Source organism: Caloenas nicobarica, chromosome 3 (assembly GCF_036013445.1).
Source record: "Caloenas nicobarica isolate bCalNic1 chromosome 3, bCalNic1.hap1, whole genome shotgun sequence".
Classification (NCBI taxonomy): Eukaryota; Metazoa; Chordata; class Aves; order Columbiformes; family Columbidae; genus Caloenas; species Caloenas nicobarica.
The window spans coordinates 79,368,825-79,392,114 of NC_088247.1; the positions used below are offsets into that span (position 1 = coordinate 79,368,825).

Here is a 23,290-nt window from a genome sequence, read left to right on the forward strand (position 1 = left end):
AGGTAAATGGGCAACACTTGGCCCGGTACATGTTTATGTTAACAAAAGCTATCTGTTTAAGCAAGGCTCAGTTCTATAACACCAGATGCTTTGCTCCTGATAAATGGAAGAAATGCACCTCAGCTTACTTCAGTGACTACAAATGTGGTGTTTATAATCAATCCTTATCAATTTAGGAAAAACAACCAAAACAAAACACCAAAACACAAAAAAATTCTTCCGTAGGTAGCCATATCACTAATTCTCTTCTTTAATAAGGATTACATTCATGTTGAAGTTCAAGCTCACAGTTAATGTGGAAAAACATCTTTGTACCATTTACCTTTTTTTGGTTTTGTTTTTTGTTGGGTTTTGTTTGGTTGGTTTTTTTGTGGGGCGTTTTGTTTTGAGGGGAGCATATTTAAGATATATGAAACCGCTATCTAGAAATTCTCCAAAAAGGAGAAAAATAAAACAAGAAAAGCAGCCCCAAAATTTTCCTTCCCTACTCCCTTCATTAAGTTAAGTGCAAGAGTACACTTCAGTTACAAAGTAGCTTTTTTTATGAACTGGCAAGCATTATGGGAAAGGACAGGGAGATCCAGAATTAACAGGTGGGTTTTTTTGTAAATTCCTTTTCAGACAACATCAATTAAAGATGCTCATGAGAATGGTTTTCCAGAAGGTGTGACAGCTCTTAGAAGACAAAGCTGCTTCTCTTCCCTGCTCCAAAACAATACTTTTCATAACGTGACAATTCTCTGACAATAATTCTGTTTGTATTAGAGAAAGTTGTTCTGAATTGCTAAGGATTAAAGCACCAAAAAGCTCATGAAGAGCCTAAATTGAAATACTGAAATGCACTCTGAAGAAACACCTTTTGGGGAAAAACAAAACAAACAAATAACAAAAAACCCCCCCACACACTAAACACCACCCTCCTCTCCCCCCCGAAACACTGTGCCTTTTTATAAAGAATTCAAAGTTTTCTTTTAGTGCAAAGACAGGCATTGTAGCTTTCCTAATAATTCCAAAATCAAACTATTGTGGTTCACCTGAGAAGCAGCATGATATTTACTATTCATTTCTAAAAATCCCGGAATGTTTTTCAGTTGTTTCATTAAGATAGTAAAAGTGCAGCAAACACGTAAAAACTCAAGTTCCAGCACAATTAACACTTGAATAAGTCAAAGAAAAAAGAAAAAAGCAGCAGAAGAAATGAAGCCTAAGAACACAGTGCTCTGGGCACCACTGCAGAAGCCCGTCTGGATTCTACCATAGCAATAGTCCCCTTTTTTGGCTCAAACCCCCTTTGTTCCACCCCTTCTGCTATTAAAAAGACAGAGTGCACTGCAGTAGACAAAATTAAAATTATGCTTCTGTGACAAACCAGTATCAGGCAGTTCCATTTCTCCTTTCTCCTTAGCTACAACTACACAGCCATTGCACAAGGGGTCAATGGCAACAGGGACTGCCAAGGGTGGGATAAGAATATACGTAAGTAGACACTTGCTTGGGAACTTTCTCTTCATTTTCTTTGGAAGGGGCAGAAGGTGGCTCGACCAGATGCCCTTTGTTGAGTATAGGAGACCTTCATTACCTCCTTGGTGCCTGCTGCCATGGTATGTCCCACTGCAGACAACGGGATAGCTGTCACACAGACTAAAGACTCGGCAAAATACACCTTACATAATGCTTGACGTACTAACACTGAAGTTAAGACAGTAATTCTGAGACTTTAAATCAACTTTAAGATCAAAGGAAAAAAAAAGCTACGGGTCATCAGTTACTACAACACCGACCATACAATTATTCATTACAGATATTCATTAAAAGGAAAGGTTCCTAAAGCTGAAGAGATATTTTACCATCTTTGCATACATATCTGATTTTGGCTTGGGTCCACATGAAGACTACAAAAAGTGTTATCTACTGTTTAAAATAGATGAGAGTAAAATTCATCTGAAGCACACTTTCAAGAAGAACGAAGAGAAAATAAACAGGACTATATTTTAAGATACTTAAGGCTAATATGGAGATATCACAGCAATTTTTAATAGCTAGGAAGTGTCCATTTTTCTATATTTTATTAAATACCATTTTGGAGTGTCTGGGCTGAAAATAAAGCTGAAAAATTTTCTGTTATTTACAGTCATGAGTCCAACACCAGGACAGAGCTATTTATGGTGACTTCAAAGCAAAACTGCAACCCTTCCTATTGTGATTTCTGTCCTACGGCCAAAGCAGCACATGGCACACTAAGTCAAGAACACATATATACTGGTAACTAATATACAATGTACCACTGCTCTGGTAAAAGTCTTGCTGTGGACTGTTCTGCACAAGCATTTAATTGATGCTCAGAGGGAGAAAAAAGTAAAAAACCCAAAAAAGATTATGCAGAAAAGAGTAAACTTCACAGTGTCTAGAGCCAAGATGAATCAACATCCCAGTACTGAATACAGTTTTAGCGACTCAAAACAAAAAAAGAACACCATGACATATGCAAGGACTTTGAGAATACAGGTAGCTGCATACTTTTTACCAAAAAAAAAAAAGTAAAAATTTTTTTTTCTGTTCTTAACTACGGAGGCAGCTCTACCACGCAGTATTAAATTGAACTCTAAGGTGACTATGATTTTTATGTTTTCTACCCCTGGACTCATAGAAGAAAAAAAAAAAAGCAGCAGTTAAAGTTGGCTTATGCAACAGTATGTGCTAAAGTTTTGAACCGTTCTAACTTATCATTTAAGAAAATATTTTCATGAAGACCAAACTATTAGAAAAAGGCACAATTTTTCCAGAATATTAACAGTTTGTGACAGTTTGGGTGGCTAATCCTGAACAAAATATTCAAGAGAAAGTATGTAAAGTAAAATAAAAACTTGTTTTGCTGACTGCAGAAGATATACAACAGTCGGGGGGGGGGGGCGGGGAGGAAAAACAAACAAACAAAAAGTACTTTTCATTTTCTGTGTTACGAGAATAAACTATATATTTTATCCTTAATCTATTTCTCATCTTTTGTCTTAAGACTCTCAAACTAGTACATTTTGGAAATGAAAAACTCACATCAACAGCAGAAAGATAAATAAGCAGTAAAATACGTTTTTAGATCCAGATAAAATTTAAGAATTCTTTCTTGGGAAACGAGCATAAACTGACCTCTTTTATTTTGGCATATGCTTGATGCTTTGCACTTGCAGCCACAGCTAGAACCTCGGTATCAAAGATGAACTGAACAAAAGCTTTTAGATTGGACCAAAATATTAGCTGTGTGTTGCTCAACGAGGATATAATTTTCCAAGCCAAATCAAAGGCTTCTATGCAGAGAGACTCCACTGAGTCCAGAAGCTGAAAACAAAGAGAATAAAGTGTTACATTTGACAAAAAAATCCACGCCAAAACTATTAATACTGTGTAGTTGTTTTATCTTTTACCTTGGGAACAAGGACTTTCATGCAGTCAAACACAGGTATAACTTGGTCTGAAGGAAGAATAGTTAGGGCTTCTAATGCAGACTCTAGAATTTTTCTTGACCTTTCAACTGTAAATAACGACATTTCTGAAGTTTCTTCATGCTCTTGAGCCAGTGTTGGAAATGAATTTAAAACAAAACGAAGGCAAATCCACTGGTCATGAACATAGCGTGCAACAATTTTCCCCCATCCTTGAGATGTTGTTTCTTCACATAAGCTGTAATCAGAGTATTATTCTGAAATATATATTGTATTAATTTGTCTTGCACTTTTCTACTGCACCAGGAACAGCTTAACTGTACAAACTCATTATACTTCTTCGAAACGCTAAAATTTACACAGGGTGAAGGGGAGTCTGGACAAGATCATGGAAGAGAAATCTACAAATAAAGTTTTTTAAACACAGAAAAATCAGTTCTGGGCTCAGGCAGATTCCTCAGTCATAAAAATCTTGAAGAATATTCAATGGAAACATCACTATATGCTGTCCATCTTTTTTTGTTAACTAAGTATTTGTTTTTTCACCCCTAGGCCTGCTTTAGGCTTCCCTTCTCCAACAATAAATAATTTCCATTTAAATTTGCTTGTGTACGTGCTGTGGCTTTGTGCAAGGTTTATTTAATTTGCCTGCAATATTTAAGGTGGCATAAGGATAAGCAATGTTCAAAGCTAGCTCTGGCTTCATATGTCTAGAGGACTGAGCAAAAGAACCTTTGGTCTGATCAGTTATGGCTGCTTTAATGTTCTAAAACCTGAATGTAAAAACAAAAGAGCAACTGAGTAAACAGTTTGTGTCCAGAATTCTTCATTTTTATCTTGGCAAAAAGTTATCAAAGAAAAGAACAGGAAAACCCAGCATCTTAATCACTGCTCCATGCTAATCAAATTTATTCTGGAGAATTATCAAAGCTATAGCACAGACATACCTACTTTTTTCTTCAATATAAGATGGCTTCTTCAATATTTCATTAAACCGAGAAAAGGAAATACATCTCCTCAGAGCATCCACAGAAGGCAGAGATTCAAGGTGTGCTTCAGGTTTCTGATCCAGTATCTCACAAACTGCTGTAAGTGATGCCATGCTAGCTATTTTTTTAATTTGTTCCTTAAGCTTCGGCTCCTAATTAAAACCAAATCATACATGAACAAACATACACCGATTTCTTCTAAAGTGATACCTCGGACACCATAAGGTACCAACTCAGCATCCTCCTTCTTCCTTATTTTCTTACCCTATGCATAACACAGCATTGCTTGGCTGGGTCAGTCAGATTACAATCAATCACAAGTTGCAAGCCCTGAAAAAACTATAGATCTTGCAAATTATAGCCACTTATTCATTAAGTGTAGGTGCGTAGCTCAACTATAGTGGAACACTTCTGTCTTGCCAGGTAGCAGTTTATACATATTGCTGGACGGCAATTAGAGAAAAGATGCCGGTCCATGTAGTGAGAAACTCAGTACAACAAGACAGCTAAAATTCAGAATACCACATGCTACATGCTCCAAGAGGCTAAAAGGTCACAACACCTACTCTGATTGTGAGATAAACAGATACATTGCAAGAGGCACAAAATAAAACGTCTCGGTAAAAAAAAGTCAAAAGGATATAGTTACCCAAGAGTATTAAAAGCTCAATGTTATTTAAATATCTTCAAGTTACTTTCAGCTGTCTAAAGCACAGAAAAGATTTTTCTCATTTGTAATTACTCAGCATTTTTTTTTCCTTCTTAAACTGAAGATGTACTACATATGCAATTGAAATAATCATGACAGTGTAATTCCACTGAATTCAAAATAAATTGGTAGAGGTCCCCAGTGAACACTAAGCTTGAACCATAAAATGTTTACTTTGAAACTACCGGAACAAGTATATAATTCACATAACCAAAGGGGAAAAAAAAAAAAAAAAAAAGCCTTGCTCTTTGTTTCCTTAGAAAAGTAAACCTAGCAAATCAAATACTTACAATCTTTATCATGTATTATTAACTGTTCTTGATCAATAATTCAACCCATAAAATACCAAAGATTATACCGCCCAACAAAATTTAATTTAAATCTCCTCCTTTTATAGAACTTATTAATGTATCTTTACCTTTTGAAAATGTATCTACTCCAGATATACTAGCCTAATACATACAACTATGGGGCTGGGTTCTGGAATTTATTTTTCTCTCTATGTTCCAGCTTGGAAATTTAATAAATCATTAATAAAAAAGGCATCTTCATTTAGCAGTAACTCCCTCAGTAAGACTGGTTCATATTTGAGGAAAAAGCTTTTGAGTACACATAGTCCATTATTACAACTAAAGTTTTACTTTAGCTATATAGACTTCTAAGAAATTCAATGTAGAGAAAACCAAAGTACTGAAAATCTTAGCTACAAGTATTTTAAGTTAACATTATACTACCAACTAAACACACATATATATTAGGGAATATATACACACAAACTTTTAATTATTTTATTATATATATTTACATTAATATGTATAATAATGTTTAAATATTTTATTTCGATTTTAAGTTGTATTTATAGTGTGTCTATAGAATGATTTACATATAACCTAATAATTATATAAGCATTACAAATAAAATATTTAATTAAAATTTACTGGTTTATTTTATATTAATATTTACTGTCATAAATAATGTTAAATTACCTCTTCATAATTTCTCTCCTGAAGATTACAAATAGATGCATTTGTCAGGGACAAAATGAAATTCTTGATAGATGGTACTTTCTTCCAGCTGACTTGCAAGCACAAGTTCACTATCTCTGGAATTAAAGCTAAGTATAGATCACAACGATCCAGGTCGCCAACCTAAAAATGAGGAAACAAAGGTAAACTGAAGTATCAACAGGAGGAAACTTAAAAGAAAGAAAACAAACTAATAGTAATGAATGACAGCAGAATGACAACAACAGTCACTGAAGTTTAATAACCTTTTCTTTAATTTTGCAGGGGTTTGTTTTATTTGGTTTTGGTTGGTGTTTTGGTTTTTGTTTGGTTTGGGGTTTTGTTTCTTTGGGTTTTGGTTTAGTTTAGGCAGGGGGGGAGACAAGGAATTTTGGTCTTTTTGTCTTTTTATTTACACGACTTGAATGCTCTTTCAAGAAGGCAACATGTACACTTCTCTCTAAAAAGCAGTGCAGTTCTTCAATACATTCAACAGGGTGTTTTTAAGAAGTCAAACTCCACTACCATCAAGTCATTTTGCTTCAAAAATCACAGGTTTCTTTGGGGTATAAACTTAAACACTGACCACAGCAAAGGGCACAGTAGAAGATAATGAATAAAGATGTTAACCAGGCTGAGTACTAAAAGTCTCCAAGCTCCAAACATCTTATGTCCGCAAGTGTAATAGTAGATATGATACAGTACAATATGATACTTAAGAATTCTTACTATATGATTTCTTTAGATTTGAGAAGAAACAAAGAATTTAACTACAGACACTAAACACTACTTTTTTTCCCCTCTGTATTCTTACTGTGCCCATTCAAAAAAAGTTAACATAAGTATTTCTATGCAAATTGACTGTTCAAAGATTTGATATGAAAACTAGGAAGACTGGTAAATCAAATTAACAAGCAAAACCACACCAAAGTACGTCTCATAATAATTACTTACAGTGCTTAACTCATTTGTAGTAAGCTGTCGGAGAATGAACTCAAGAATACTCTCCACAGGTGTCATTAGAGATTTCCAGATAAAAACCAATACCCCATCTGCGTGAAGAAAACAAAACAAAACAAACCCCACACAACAGTATTAACACACAGAAATACACTTACCTCAAGAAATTTATTATATCATGCAGATCCAGTTACAGAGACAAAGTTATACTGTAATAAGTATTCAAATATCTAAGAATATCTTTAAACAGCTCTGTACTCTTTAGCAGTGTAAGTCATAGGGCTTGTCAAACCAGACAGTATTCTTTCCTGATATTTATAATGAGTTAGTGACCAAAACCTATACAAACCCAGAAGACCAAACCATAGTTTTCCAACTTTCTATGCACACTTTTGTGCTATTCACAACCCTCTGCACAAACAGCTTATAATAAACTTTTCTTCTTTATTGAAGAGTAAGTTTCCATATACAGCAATTAATTGTATCTGAGAAAAATGCAGTTATCCATTTCTTATATACACAGAAGTGAAAACTAGTTGGGGTTTTTGTTTGTTGTTGTGGTTGGTTTGTTTTTTGTTTGTTTTTTTCCTGTTCAGAAAGAATTCAGCTTTGGATATACAGAATCTTACAAGATTCCAGTCACATAGGTTCCTGGCTTAACATTGTAAACAAAAATGCAAGGCTATAACATGAAATGTGATACTTTCTCTAAGAAAAGGCTAGACTACAAAGTATACTACAAACAAAAAGACAAGTTTATTACACAAGGGAAGTAGCTCACTCTGCTAAAACATATTTAACAACAAACACATTTCAAACTGTGCTTCAAGGGTAAGGGCTAGCTGAAAGCCAAAGAAATAATATATCAATATGAAAATGGAGTTAAAATACTCTGCATGACAATCTTGTTCTAAAACTATCGGTCATCAGTTTCAGTATTTAGGAGAGTTACCAAGCAGTTTTATCTCATGGATTTTTTTGGTTGGTTGTTTTTTGTGGAAGTTTTTTGTTTGGTTTTGTTTTTTGTTGTTGTTTGTTTGGTTTGTGGAGTTGACCCCAAGTTACACTTCATGTAGCAAAATTATTATGAAATGGAAGCTTTCAAAAGGTAGAAATATAAAGGGACATGTTTCCACAAGGTCCAAATCTGCATTGCACTTACTTACAATGTTCTCTATTAAAGTGGCTCATTGGACCGCATTTCTAATGCTTAACTTGTTTAGAACAGTTTTACTATGACAGGTTATTACCACGTTTCATCCTAAGTCTCAAATCACTAAAACATCTTCTGCAACTAAAATTCCGAAATTTTTCAGATAAACACGTAAGACAGTAAGATCCAATTCCCGACCAGTGGGTCTGTAACACTATCAAAAACTAACTAGCCAAAACTTACTATTTAAAATAGTGACGTTTAAGAACAGTATAGACAGCATAATCTGTAGGAAAATGCTGCTGCTTTCAGCATATGTTGCAGACATGTCTATCCCCACTGAAGTATTCTTAAATAAAACACTTCCCAATTGTTATTATTTTTGTTTTACAAGCTTAAATTCCTTTCTTCTTCCCTCCCATTTTATAATTTTCCATTTTATAGACAGGACTTCTTTCCTCCTGTTTACTCAACACGGAAACAAAACATCTGTGTTTTACAGCATTACTCTCCCTGCCCCTCAAAATTGCCAGTTCACAGCTGTGGAAATAAGATTTATTACGTGGCTCTCCTGAGCAGGAGGAAGCAGCACAAAAACATCATAGGAAGTAATATAAGAAAAATAATCCTTGTTTAACTTAATATTACAAGTCCAATTCCAAAAGCCTCTTGAAAGACTCTACGGATGATGACCTGGACTGGAGCACCTATGGTGGTGTTCAAAAGGAGGGAGACACTGTGATGCCCAACCCCACTGTGCCTCAAGAGCTCTGTGAGCAGAACTTCACATGTGAAGTCAGCCATCGAAGTTCTCAAGGCAGGACCTATTGATTATATATATTAGCAAACACAGTGGCACATAAGGAACAGATTTACAGAGTTAAATACTCGACACTAAAAACTTAACACACGCTCGCATGTGTTTTGGAGGGTTCTGCTTCAGGCTTGCTCTGGCCTCGTGCTGTGGACTGAATGCACACGGGCAGCTGGAGCACATCTTCCACTGGAGTTTCACCTGAAGGAATTCACTCCAGCAGAGACCACCCCTCAATAGGAACTTTAGCAGTCTGCATAATTAGTGCTCAGCTATTTCAAACAGCTAAAATTCAAGAGTGCGGTGACTGTATAAAGCACTTTTTAAAATTAGGTTACGCATTTGCTTCAGGGTTGCATTTAGACATCTTTATGAAACCTGGATGCAGAACCTGATTTTTTTTTCATGCAGAAGCCTAGACCTGTTGCTTCTGCTCCAAAAGTACTCTTGTATTTCATGGTTTAAAAATACTGAAAAAAAAAATCCCACCATAATCTAGAGAAAGAGAACCCAAATGCCAAGGCCCCTCTTTTTCTAGTTCAGCATCCTAATTCATTTAAAAAAATGCAATTTTTCACTTGCTCTCACAAAAGAAAAAAAAAGATCTATTCTGGTTACAAATTGACCAAGTTCTAATAAAAGTAGTAAGGACTCCATAGCTTTTTTCAGTTTCCTGAAAGGTCTACAAGTTGAAACGCTGAACCCGCCCAAACTCCCAGTTAGATCATCAGGCTTGTGCTTAAGTGGGCATCTCTTAACTGCTTTGCTTCTTAACTAAGGCCAAATTGAAGCAAGTCAGTTAAGCACGCCTACTGAAGTTGTGCCCAATACCGTGAAACAGTCAGAGGCATCTTGTTTTTTGCAGCTTAAATAGTGTTAGTTGAGACAAAAGCATCTACCAATCAACTCAGAAAACAGTATGGCCAGCAGGATCCCAGGGAAGGCTCTGGCTGAACCTGACGCAACTAAGCAGGTTAGACTGGGTTTCTATACTAACTTATTTTTGAATCATCTAAATGATTTATGGAATCCATGCACTGGCAAAGAACGGGCCTATAAATATTTGTAATATGGTCACACTCTCCAAATTTTAACTAACTGCTAAGCTAATACTAATGGGTAACAATTGCTTTCTCAGAGGGCTTCCATATTCTCAGTTCCCAGACCTTGGGACACCTTCAGAAGAGCCCCTGTAGGACTGGACCCACAGCTCCATTTTGTTACAGATATGCCAGATTGTCAACTTTTACATTTACCACCTCTAGGCCAGTAATAATTTGACAATATAGCCTTAAAACATTAAGTACCTTAGTTTTAGTTACACTATAATTAAAAAAGACACAGTATACTGAAGACATCACTAACCATCTTGTGTATTGGAACATTTTAACGAACGGGTCTGCAATAACTTCAAGAGAAGCTGTAGGCTTTTATCTGCTTTCAGTCTTGGTATGTAAGCATTACTGCCAAGTTTCATCAAGACATCCAGAAGAGGGTTCAAGAAAGCCTCTAGTTCAATCCATTCTATGTTGCTTTTTCCACTACACAAAAACAAAAATCAAAAATAAAGTCTTCTTCTGAGTATCTGCCTTAAGTGCTGAGGTCACTTACGAAAATCAATAGGACACACGTTTCCAAGTCACTTAAGTATCTTTAGAAATGTTACCCAGTATGTTTGCAGCAACAAATGGGCAAGGTCTAATGAATGATCAGGCTGACCAAAAGTCTACAGAGAAAAACCGACCAATTCCTGACTTGATCAGGCTTCCACCAGATCCTTCAGGAGTGAGGAATTTGAAAGAGAGAGAAATGTAAAATAAGGTATTTCATACTTACCTGCATTTATTCCTCATCTGCTCCACATCTGCAGCCAACAGAATCATTGTTGCAACAAGCTTAGCTTCAAACCAGTCAGGCATAGGGCAATTTTCTCCTAATTAAAGATATTTTAAAGTTTTCACGGTATTTAAAAAATACTTTCACATTACTTTTAAAACTTTGGGGTTTATAACTTATTAAAATAAATCAGTTGTATAACAACAATCAATGCTAACAAGAATATTACTACTACTATTTTTTTGCATTCCTTTATCTCAAGATAAACTGAACTCAAACACAACTGCTTTTCCTTTACACCTCGAAGAGGCTGATCTCATTGGCTTCTATGCTGAAACCAATTTTAGGCAAAGTGCTATATTATGTAGTAGCTCCCAACAGACTTTTCTACTGCTTTTAAAAATACATTAGCATATTCAAATGAAGTTAACCAACAAAATAATTCCACTAGGCTTCGTCAGAAACATCAGCTGCAATCTTGACCAGCTAAGTTATCTGAAGAATGAAAACTACTCTGTCAAAAGGAAATATAAAAAATCTGACCAAAGCTTCTCTTTTATCTTTTATACAGGACTATATCACCATATTTATAAAACTGTTTCTTAAATAGCAGTACATAAGTTAGTTTTAGGGGTTTTTGATTGGTATGTTTTTGGCTTTGGGAATTTAGGAAGTAAAACACATTTTGGAGGTCCAGTTTAAGGAGCTGGACATGGTTGATTTTTTTTTCCTCCACAGACCTGTTTGTAAGCTTAGAATCATACCGAACCAGGAAATTGCCAACATCACTTTTTAGAAGTGAAACATAGATGTTTGCCATGGAACTACAAATAATACAGACTAAGGACTAAACAAACATTTCAGGAAGGAGAGAAGATCTGCCAAAATTTTTAGCAAAGCATTTACCTTGGAATATCAATAGACAAAGTTTGCTTGCAACTTTTCTAACCATAAGACAATCAAGTGAAGTTTCCCAGGCTGCAGGAAGCTTCTGAAGCTATTTATCACTAGCAAATTCTGGCCTCGCTGTTATATCTCCTATAGGTATAAATAAAAGAAGTGCTGACTTCTGATATTATAAAACTATATGAAATTTGATACAACTGCAGTACTTAAGTAGCAAATAAGTGAGTACCACACAAAAGATCAACTATTCAAAAAGTCATTTTGCCATTCCTTTCAACTTATCTGAAAGAAAATTGTAAACTAAAGTTACAATAATTTAAAATGTGGCAGTAAAGAAAAAAGTCCTTTCAGGATTTATCTGCATATTTATACAGCATACAACCAACCTTCCTTGGTTATAATGTGTGGCAGCTGCTTGCAAGTGGTCCAAGCTCAGAAGAACATCACTACACAGGAAGGTGTGTCATGAGCTGCCAAGCTGCAGAACTGTACAGCATTTCTCTCCATAAATACACTCTGTCATTTTGCAAAGCACTGCTGAGAAAGTCTACAGAGCTTGTCTCTGTTCACATTCCCTTGTGCTCTCCTCTTCTCCCGTATTCCAGCATTTTTACACATCACCAAAAATAACAAAATAAATCTAACGGACAAGCACCAGCACATCCTTAAAATTCGATATTAAGGCTTAACTTTCAACTAATACTGCTGGACTGTACTTTATGAAGGAGAACTGGAATTAGGGAATAAATTTCAAATTTAATAATCATGAATACCACAAATTAAATAGAATTCTAACAGGTAAAATATATATAAACAAACAGCTCTTCTATAATCCAAAGGATTTTTGTCATTTTTTTGCTTAAATTATCTTCGAAATCGTTTTAATATTAATTTAACTTACTTTCAGATACTGGTGTCTTAAGGTACTCTCTCACAAGGCTGCATACATATTGATATAATGACGATGTTTCTTGATGTTCAAAATCAGAAGTTACAGACTTTCTGAAGCATCCGTCATTCACTTGCAACCAACTGCAAAGCTAAATTAAATCCAGTATGTTACTATTTAACCATACATGCCAACTCTGTACTGACATTACCAACGTAACAGTATGAGCTCTGACATCAAATCCATACTGTGAGACACATTAACTGTGTCTCCCTTGAGGCTTAACACGCTCTCCTCTAACTAACATCAAAAAAGGTTCTTCCAGAGAGTAATTCAGAACATCCCCAAAAAAGATTGGTACTAACATGAGAAAAAAATCCAGCTCTTAAAAATAGGCAAGAGTAGTAAAAATTCCCTTGTCTCAAAATGGCTTCCCAATGGCCAAGTGCTATCTACTGAGAGCTGCTTAAAAAACAAACAAAAAACCAACCAAACAAAAAACCCCCCCAAAACAACAACAACCAAAAAAAAGAAAAAAAAAAAACACCAAAAAACCAAACCACACCAACTTTTATGCCAAAAATCAATTGAGTAGGATGCAAAGTGCAGCATACATTAAAAGAGGACATTATGCAAAAAAAAAATCATATATCATTATATTGCCGTAGAACAAACCAAAGTCATGGCTACATGTTTGGTTGGCTCCAGTGTATTCTCTATATAAAATAATTTCTTCTTTGAGGCTTTTTCATAGAATTTTGCATCTTGCAAAGACATAACACACACATCCTCTGGAAATTTAAAATGTACAATCTCACTCTACATGGTAGGCACATTTTTCCCTTCAATATCACCCTGTTATTCCTACCAGTGCTGGGTTTATCAAAAAAACCATGCAAACCAGAAGCAGCTCTTAAACAATTTTTTTGGCCCATATACTGACCCATTCTGAGAGTCTCAGGATCCGCAGGACAGTAATTTCAGAACTAAAAGGGATAACATGCACCACACTAGCAGACTATACCTCTAAAGACAGAGCAAACTTACAGAATAGTGTTCCTTTCCATTAAATGAAATTTTACAACAGGTAGTTGAGGGGAAATTAGAGGGAAGTAGCCACAAAGACAATGTAGATAATATACAGAAACAACTGGCTGTAGAACCCAATGAGCAAGAGCAGCTTCAGCTGAGGGCGTTAGATCCACCTGGTATCCTTAATAAAAGCAGAGAGAGAAGCCCAAGTCATGGCTCTGTGGATTCCACAAGGCACCCTGCTTTGTGCTCCATGAAGTCACCAACCATCAAGAGGAGTGAGCACGGATCCCTGATGGAAGAGATTTCAGGTACTAGCACAGACTTACCAATAGTGATTTTAGTTCCTGTAATCTTGGCAAAGGATGCAGAAGACTAGGATTGTGATGAACACACGGAAGTCTCTTAAAGGGCCAGTATTCAAGGACAAAAAGCCTGAGTAAGACCTGATTCTGATTTGCATTTCAACATGGTTACACCCAACAGCTGCAATATTGAGATGAACTCTAGGAAACACAATGAACTGAGACATACAAGCTCTGTAGGTCAAAAAAACCCAAACCCTCTGCCTCAAGAAAGAGCTTTTCCTTCTGCAGAATTTCTGCATGAGGAAAGAAAAAGTCATATTTTTCTCCCCGCTTAGAATTCTTCCACTTTGGATCTGCTGAATAATTTGTTTAGGATTAACATTAACCCCTCTATAGAACTAAAAAAACCAAAAATTCACAGCTCTCAAGTGAAACACAAATCCATCCAGATTCCACACCCAGAAATTCTAGAATGTATCAATGTAAAAGCAGCTAGCTATTTAAATATTAAATTAGCAATAATATATTTGCATCGGTATGAAAAAATGTTTGATGAACATAAAACCAACTTCAGTTCTCACCTCCATCCACAACATAGTATCTCTCCTTAGGGACTCCTCTGGTCTAAGGGATAGAAGAAAGCTTGAAACTTCTGGGATGGACACTTTATCCTGAAGAAATTCATGAAATTACAACAGTTGCCAACAGAATATACAAGGACTCAAGAAGTCTGCTGTCATCTGGCAAGTTTCAGAAAAAGAAACTGACTTTTTCCTTTCCATGACAGACTCATTTTTGTGTCTTTTGGACCAACTTATTTTTACCAAGGAACACAATTTGGTTTTCCCAAGCATTCAAATCTATACGCAAGTTAATGAATGACTAGAAGAATAATACTATTCACTGATGACACCTTTTAAATGAATATACATAAATGACTAAGAGTCACCGATAAGTACTACTTCTCTATTTCCAAAAGGAAATTCTGCTCAGACAAGTTTATAGCTGTAACACACCACATGGAAGATGGCGACTCATCTAGAAAGCAAACACGCAATAAGACAACCGAAGCATGAATACTTTACTGAATAATTAAGGTCTTGCTATTTCAACATTAATGGTAGTTTCAGCATTCTAGTATTATGAATACTCATTCTCTTAGGTATTTCAGAAAAGTCCATTTAGTTTCTCTCTGTTAAAAGCTGAGTTTATACAGTTGATAACATAAGAGGATACTATTCCATAATTACTGCATGAAAACCCTACAAGAAAACGTCAACTAATAAAAGGTAATAAAAAAAATACATCTTATGAAAACCAGAAGTTAACAGAAGTATACCCATACTTATATAGCACAATTTTTAAGTAGTCACTAAAAAAATTGCAAATCCAACATCATCAGTTGTTCCATGTTGTATTTAGCAATTTTTTAATACCATTTATCCTGTAAAAGTGTTAGTGTATTTCTATTACACCAAGAACAAAAAAAAAAACCAACCAACCAAAAATAACACAAAAAACCTCACCACATCTGTCAAATGCATAGCTGTTTGAAGAAGATAGCATTGAGCAGCTCCACGCAACAAAATCTGATGTGTAATCATAGTACACTGGAGGACATCTCTGCAAAGAGGAAAAACACGCACTGTAGAAAAGATACACTTAGGGAGTTTAAACATTTTCATGTATTTGCTAATTATTAACCATTTTCAATACATTAGATTGTATTTAAGAAACATTCTACTAACTATAACGCAATCATTGCCTGATCAGATAGCATACAATCCAGAACCAAGACTACATGTACACATACTTGCAAAAACTGATAATAAAACTTGGATAAGCATATACCTGACAAGATAATAAGCATGGAGGGGGGGAAAGCAGAACAAAGACAAAACTAGAGGAACAATCCCCATGATCACATCAGTTCAAACTGATAATTTAATACTTGCATTTCTATCTGTAACAAGCAGAGAAATATTTGACAAATTCTCACTCTAGCACAAAACTGAAAGAAACCTTCAATGCTCTTTTATCAGCAGAGGTATGTTTGGGTTTTTTTTCTTGGGTTTTTTTTTGGTAAATGACTTTCAGCCAATATTCCTTCAACTACCAGTAAGATTTTATTTCAAAGCTCAAATTTGATTAAACTGGAATAATTATTGATTTTTAGTGGCTGTAAGAAATGAAAGCAGACACTTGGGAAACAGTGTGATTGAGGACAATACACATGCCAATACCTTTTGCCTAGCCTTTTATTTATGAGTCTTTCGGTTTTCAGTTTTGAGGGCTGTTCCCTGATATAGCCTCAACTGCCATTAAATAAGGCTGTAATGTAATTAGAAGAAAAAGAAGGAGTTTGGTATATAACAGTTATTAAGTATGGAAGACCAGGGAAAAATGATGCCAAAAATGAAGTGATGACAAAGGACTGAAAGGCGAAACACTCATTTTTTAAGTCACACAGAGATATAAATACATTGGTTCTTAAATTGCTTTCCTCTGTGAATTTGGCATGAAGGAGAGAGAACCTTCCACCCCATCCTCCCCAAAGTAACCAACATGAATTAAATCCTGGCTCTCCAGATGTTCAGCACATTTCTTTGCAAGAATTCTGTAAGAACAAAATGCAGTGTACATTTTACCTTAAAGCATGAAGTCCTTCCGTGCCCAGGACTTTACACACAGGGATATATGCCAGAGCCATAGAAAGAAACAAAATGGGAACAGCACACCAATGTCTACTGGTCATCTTCTGAATAAATTTTAGCAGGAAACTACCTTAAAAATAAAAGTAAACAAGACAAACAATCCAGAGTGATTTCTTGTTCTCCAGTGCATTTAAATGACACAGACCCCAGAAGAAGAGTGTTATTATCATTTCTGAAAATTAAATGAAAGACAACAGAATAATTTCTGAATTATTTCAGTGTAAAAAGTACATTCCAAAGGTCGGTAAGGTAATATGATACGGAGATAACCAGAAATAAACCTAATTTTGGCTTTGGTGATCTGCACTAGTCACCATATTCAGTAATGGAATTTTAACTCTGACTGTTTTGAGTACTAGACAATGCCTTTTTAAGCTGCTATTCAGTCCGCTGATGGCAAACAAAAGTACACAGCGATTCAACCAGTTTAATGGATGCTGGCATGGCCAAAGCAGGACACCACAGCTACAATTTGCAGAAGCGGCTCATTCAGTCTCAGGGTTGCTAATCATAAACCCTCCATTTTGTGATAAAATATACACCTTGGGACAGGGCAGAGAAACAGGCCATCTATGGCATTACAAAGATGTAAGGTGCTTCCTACCAAAATACGTACCTGTAGATAGAGGGTACTGAACAGAGTTGGTCCTAACCTTATTTAATCCAGTTAGATCAGCTATTAAATTCTGGTCTGTCAAAGATTGCTCCTTCTTTTCAGCCCACACTAACATCAAAATGTGGAACAATCTCAGAAATCTTCCTCCGTCCACCCTCAAAATAAAAGAATCTCTTTTCAGCTTCTGCTTCAGCACTTGGACTGACTCTTTTGAATGCCTAACTACATAGGTTGTGACCAAAAAAGTCAGACAGATAGGTAAAAAAACCAACCAAACAAAAAAACCAACACCAAAACACCATACCAAGACCCTCCAAAACAAAGAACAGTTCTACAGATTTTGCTCAGCACAGTATTATCTATGCTGACAAATAAAGAAAAAAGAATCTGCAAATACTGTTCAACTTCAGAACTTAGGAGTTTGTTTTTTTAATAAAAAAAGTCTGCTTCAGTTTGCCCTTTTACAATTCTGTAGCTTAATACTGCAACATCCCTCAAAGTCTCTGAAGACCTCTCTGTTCTTTGGAAGCTCCACTGCCACAGGGAGAACTACTCCTTTTCTCTCTCTCAAGTAATGTAGAAAAATAGTAGTAAATATTTACGTGAGATATGGAAAATGAATCTATACTTTTTATTTGGTTTATTTAAAAAAGGATTAATGATGAAATTGAAACATACCTTTTTCTTCCTCTGGAAGAAGCATGAGATAAGTAGCCAAAAACTTCTGCAGCCTTATTCCCAAAGGAGGACAGGATCCCATTAACTGATCTGGTGTCCTGTTGGGTTTTAAAACATCAAATACACAACTGGCATGTTAACGGCTATAAGTAGGGCTGCCCCTAGACAAAACCGAAGTGTGGTTCAGTGGTTAAATCACTGCAGAGACTGCTCCAACAGGCCACAGAAATCAAGTGCATAAGATTGCATCCTCCACTTAGCCCAGCATTCCAACAGCACCCAGCAAACACAAAGATGGGGATGGTCAAAACAGCACAACTCTCTCTGGCCACCTACAAGGCCACAGTGGCAGCACACTCCAGCATTCAAACACAGCTTCAAGTCAAGTTACTTAGGCCTGAGAGCATCTCACGTTGAGCCCACAGTAAGGAACAGCAGTGTCAGCTCAACCCCATGCCCACACCCATAGAACAACACGGGCCTCCGGGAGCAGGTTACCGAGGCCCACAAGACAACATCAGTGGTACACAGCGGGGACACAAACAGCCTGATGTGGAGAACGGCAAAGACAAATTACCTGCACAAGTGTGCTAGGGAGCAAGGACTTCTCCTTGGAACAGGTTATAAAGTCAGTATAAACAAAACCACTGACCAGCACAGAACCTTTTATGTAAAGATGCAAGAAACCTTCTATGAGACCAACACAGACGACCCGTGTCCTATGAGAAATCTCAGGACCCTGGCTATCAGGGATTAGCATCAGACAGTCATGAAATTTTAGTTTTCTTTCATAAGGCTTAATAGTAACCGTAACAACTTTGTATGTTCTTGGTATACTCAAATATGCACCCTCCTCTACATATGCCAACATGTTTCACCAGAAATACAGAAGCCCAGAGAGATGATGACTAAGCATCAATCCAACACAGCTCTAACATACACACCATAACACTTGGCACCTGCTTCAAGCTCTGACTTCCCATCGGTGCATGCCCACGCAAATCACACTGCAGCCAGCTGCCCCAGATGAGAAATGCACAACTGCTGCCAGAGCCCAGAGGGGTCACATTTCTCCTGATGTGTTTAGGTGACACCATCAATTCTGACTATGCTTTATCCAGATATCCAGAACCACCAAATCCAAACCTATCAGCAGTTTGATGAGTGACAGTCACAATCCCCTCCCCAAAAGTGCCATAAATAGGTAATGTCAACTTTTCTAGCTGCCTAACACAGCCAGCCAGTCAAGGCTACTCGCGTTTCATCCTGAACAGAGTTTCAGAGTGCTAGATGAAGCATCCGAGCCATTTCATCTGGCATGATGCTGAGTGGATAAAGAGCATTCATACTCTCCATGCAACTAGCACAAAGGACTGAATGCCATCAGTACACCAAATGTATAGCAACCGGCAACTCCTGAAACTTTTAACTGTTTTTTATGTATTTACACCAAGGGAGGCTACTGTCATCTGTCCACCTCAAATAGTCTCCTGAGAAAAAGTATTAATTTCCTAAAAGATAATCAGGCACTGTAAAAAAACCACTTCTATCAGTTATAACATGGCAACAATTAGAGCAGCCTCTTCTTTCCGTATGGCAAGAAAAAAAAACCCCAACACTTGAATAAGTTATTCGTTTATCATATCTCACTTCACTTCCAAATTAATATTTCAACACCAGGTGTAAAATAGGACCTTGAGGCATCCCTATGTTGCTTGCTATTACTAAGACAAAATTGAACCCACTTCATCTTCCTCGCAGCCACTCACCTTTCGTGAAAAACTCTTTACCTGCCAGACAGTTTAGCAAAACCATTTGTTAATGTGTTTTCCTTTATCCAAGATTTTACCCACATACTCTAACCAGTATTATTAGAATACATTTCCCATAATGAATAATTAAAAAAAAAAATAATAAAATAAAATCAGTGGCTCACCTGCTATAGAGGGAACTTTCTGAGAGGGCATCCATTAATGGTCCAATAACAAACTGATAAAAGGAAACAAGAACAATGGTTAAACGCACACTTGCAACACACTGTTACATAAAGGCTGGCTAGCATTATTTCACCAGATGTTAAAGGACAGTCAGAAATTAGAGAACACCCTTGGCTAGTAGTAACTCGTAGAAGCAAAAGGACGCAGAAAGTAAAGAGAAGGGGAAGGAGAAGAATAAACAAGCAAAGCCATTTTTTCACGAGGTACATTTCACAGAGCGTTGTGAATGCTGCAGGCTAATAAATCCTTTCAGGAGATGGCTAGAGAAAAGATATTTAAACATTAAATAAAAGAAAGACTAGGGGCCAACAGAAGCAGAAAGATCTAGGGTGTGTTTTAAGGTTGACTGGATTTCGAATTCATCATCAAGAGGTTGACTTCATTTGTATAAATAAGAAATGTTAACCTCTGAAGGCAAAGCTCATTCTACGAAAGAGAGAAGAAAGAAATAATAGTATAAAATAGATCATTCCTTACTAAGGTGTAGGCTGGTTGGGGAGTCAACTTGCATACCATACTAATAAATAAAAGAACTTTTAAACTTACAATATTTATTCCCACACATGGAATATGTTAAAGTGTGATCTGTAATGGGATACAGCAATATACTGATTATACTACAAAGACATTCACATCCTCACAGGGTTATCTAGCAATGGATCTTCAAAATCCATCCTTGAGTAGGAGACACTATTCACAGACTTGAAGTCTGTTGACTAGGTTTAATCGAAGACTCTGATCAAGTAATATTAATAATTTTGGAGAGGCTGAGGTACTCTGAAAATCTGAGCCAATCATGCTCCTGAGAACTTCACTTCTGGTAACAAATTTCAATAAGTTGGGAGCTAACACTAATTAGAGAGCATTAGTTTGAAATATGGGAATGAATGACTGCACTCAAAAACACATTCCCTCTAGCCTCGCTATTTTTCAATTATATATTTGACATCACTGACAAACACTGCTACCACTTGCACAGCTAAATAAAAGGGTACTTTTACAGAATGTGTCTAACTCCAGCAGTACTGACGCAATTGTGTGAAGATATATGACAAATTAGAGTATCTGTATGTTCGGGCAAGTAATAATAACACCCTCACCTCTGAAAAACCAAGTGAATTTGGCAGATGCTTCGTTTCATAAAGCTCCAGAAAATGAAGAATGCCTTCCTTTGTCAATGTTTTATTCTCACTCTCAAACATTCGTTTATAGATGCACATGTGCCATGATGGGTGAAACAACCAACAACCTGTTACAAAAATAAATTCTTCTAAACTGATACAGAAATAACAATGATACATTAACATAAGCTTTATGCAACACTATGTTTTAAGGAAATTTACCAAACTAGCAGACAACATATTGACATTCTAGATAACATCACAGCCAATACACAAGGTATTTTTAAAAGAGGATGATAAGATTTATAAAATTAGCCTGCTAAATTTCAGTTAAAAAATTAATGTTTCAAAACATACTATCTGAATTTAAGTAGTTATAAATTAAAATGACCAACAAATACAAAAAACACATTCCCTCTTCCTGCAACTCTCCTCATGCCAACACTGTATTCACCTGCCCTACTTTCACATTAATAGTCTTCCCACTCTAGAAAATCTTTGAACTAAAGTTCTAACATTGTGCACTATCTAATTAGACGTGCTCCATTCTGCCCTACAAAACATTGTATCACATCCTTCATGATGCTGTCTCAGCACTCAGTTTACTACTTCTTTCCCAAATTACAACAAGGTTTGGGGTTTTTTTCCCCCCTTTTACAGTTGTGCCGGTGACTTAGCTCATAAGACCTACTCTAAGAATCTTTGGCTTTGTTTTATTTTCACATTGGCTTAAGTAAAACAAAACATAGTGGAAAAATACCATTTAATTGGCTCTGCCAACAGAAAAAAATATTTCGTGATAACTTAGTAAGCAATAAGCATACAGTAAGATTTTTTCTTGTTGTACCTCAGGACAGAGCAGCATTGCCTGTCATGTTTGCCAAGCAACCTATGCATGTAGCACATCCACGAGAACTGGAATAGCCACCCAGAAAACAGCTAATCTGAGAAACAAAACATAAAGCTGCTACTAAAACAGTAAAGAAAAAAGTGTGACTTAGCTGCCTAATGTTCAGGAGATGTTTCAGAAAAGTTACATCTTACCTTTCTCTCCTGATATAGCATGCTCATATAAGCTGTTTAGTTTGGGTAATACTGGCTTTATGACATGGATCTGAAATGCAAATCAGATACAATATAAGTAGTCAGTTTATATCTCAAACTGAACAACTAGCACTTAGTCATGGATAAGAATTTACTGTCAACAGCACTAATATAGTGATTGACAATATAACTGCATTTAAATAAACCTGCAACACCTGTGCAACCGATCCCAGCACTTGGTATATAACACTCAATTGTAGGTTAGCACTAAAGAAAAACTGATACTTCTACGCTGCTATAGCATAAGAACAATACTTTCTAATAACCATTTTATTAATCCAAAGTATAATAAACCAGCACAAATCTCTAAAATTAAACATTTTGATAAATACTGTTTCTTTCAGTTACAGGATAATTACGTGCAGATAAAATAACTGCAAAGAGGTACTCACAACTAATTGTTAACACCATAACATCATGCCATTACGGAAGCCTCAAGTCAACAGGAATCTTTCTGCCAAGAACACTGGACGCTGAGTCAAACTCAGTAATTTTCATCCAAGGCCACGAGTGCTTTATCACACAGATGTATTCACCCTCCACTGAGAAGAGGTTATTAAGTTGCAATAGCCTGATATTCCCTAAGAGACAGGTTACTCGTGGCCTTTCAATAAGCTGCAATTCAGGTTTTTCTTTCAAAGTTCGACCCGCTGCTTCAAGCTGAATTATTTTAGGGATAGATGAGAGTTCTGGATTTATTCCAAATTAACTACACACGCTGTATTTTAAATATTTAAAATTCGAGAAAAAAAAATTCCAGCTAATGCTTACGTAGATAACCTCAACCACTAAAACTGGCAATATTTTACTCAATAAAAATACTTACAGTACCGGTGCCACAAGTAACGCATCACACACAAGCTGTGACAAGCGGGGTTCTAGGGTGCCCCTACCTGGTTTCCTTCCAGAGTTTCCATTACCAAAATGTAGGTTTCCCAAAAGTGCATCAGCTTCTCATTCTTCTCGGCAGACCACCAAAACAGACTTAACCCTAACAACACCAGGAAAGAGCAAGCTTCTACC

The 23,290-nt window shown here is 36.3% G+C and overlaps 1 protein-coding gene across 2 annotated transcripts in view; it reads right to left on the reverse strand.

Annotated features, from left to right (window-relative positions):
* The window catches only part of TARBP1 (TAR (HIV-1) RNA binding protein 1), a 39,460-nt gene that overhangs the window by 15,272 nt on the left and 898 nt on the right, over nt 1–23,290 (reverse strand). For both annotated transcript variants that reach the window (XM_065632256.1, XM_065632257.1), the window contains exons 2-17: nt 23,161–23,258; nt 22,208–22,277; nt 21,143–21,291; nt 19,982–20,034; nt 18,046–18,143; nt 16,686–16,821; nt 15,564–15,660; nt 14,619–14,708; nt 12,710–12,848; nt 10,903–10,999; nt 10,432–10,607; nt 7,094–7,191; nt 6,122–6,283; nt 4,385–4,578; nt 3,420–3,675; nt 3,145–3,333 (exon numbers count right to left, since the gene is read on the reverse strand). In XM_065632256.1, the coding sequence (XP_065488328.1) occupies nt 3,145–3,333; nt 3,420–3,675; nt 4,385–4,578; nt 6,122–6,283; nt 7,094–7,191; nt 10,432–10,607; nt 10,903–10,999; nt 12,710–12,848; nt 14,619–14,708; nt 15,564–15,660; nt 16,686–16,821; nt 18,046–18,143; nt 19,982–20,034; nt 21,143–21,291; nt 22,208–22,277; nt 23,161–23,258 (2,102 nt within the window). The remainder of the gene's footprint in view (nt 1–3,144; nt 3,334–3,419; nt 3,676–4,384; nt 4,579–6,121; nt 6,284–7,093; nt 7,192–10,431; nt 10,608–10,902; nt 11,000–12,709; nt 12,849–14,618; nt 14,709–15,563; nt 15,661–16,685; nt 16,822–18,045; nt 18,144–19,981; nt 20,035–21,142; nt 21,292–22,207; nt 22,278–23,160; nt 23,259–23,290) is intronic.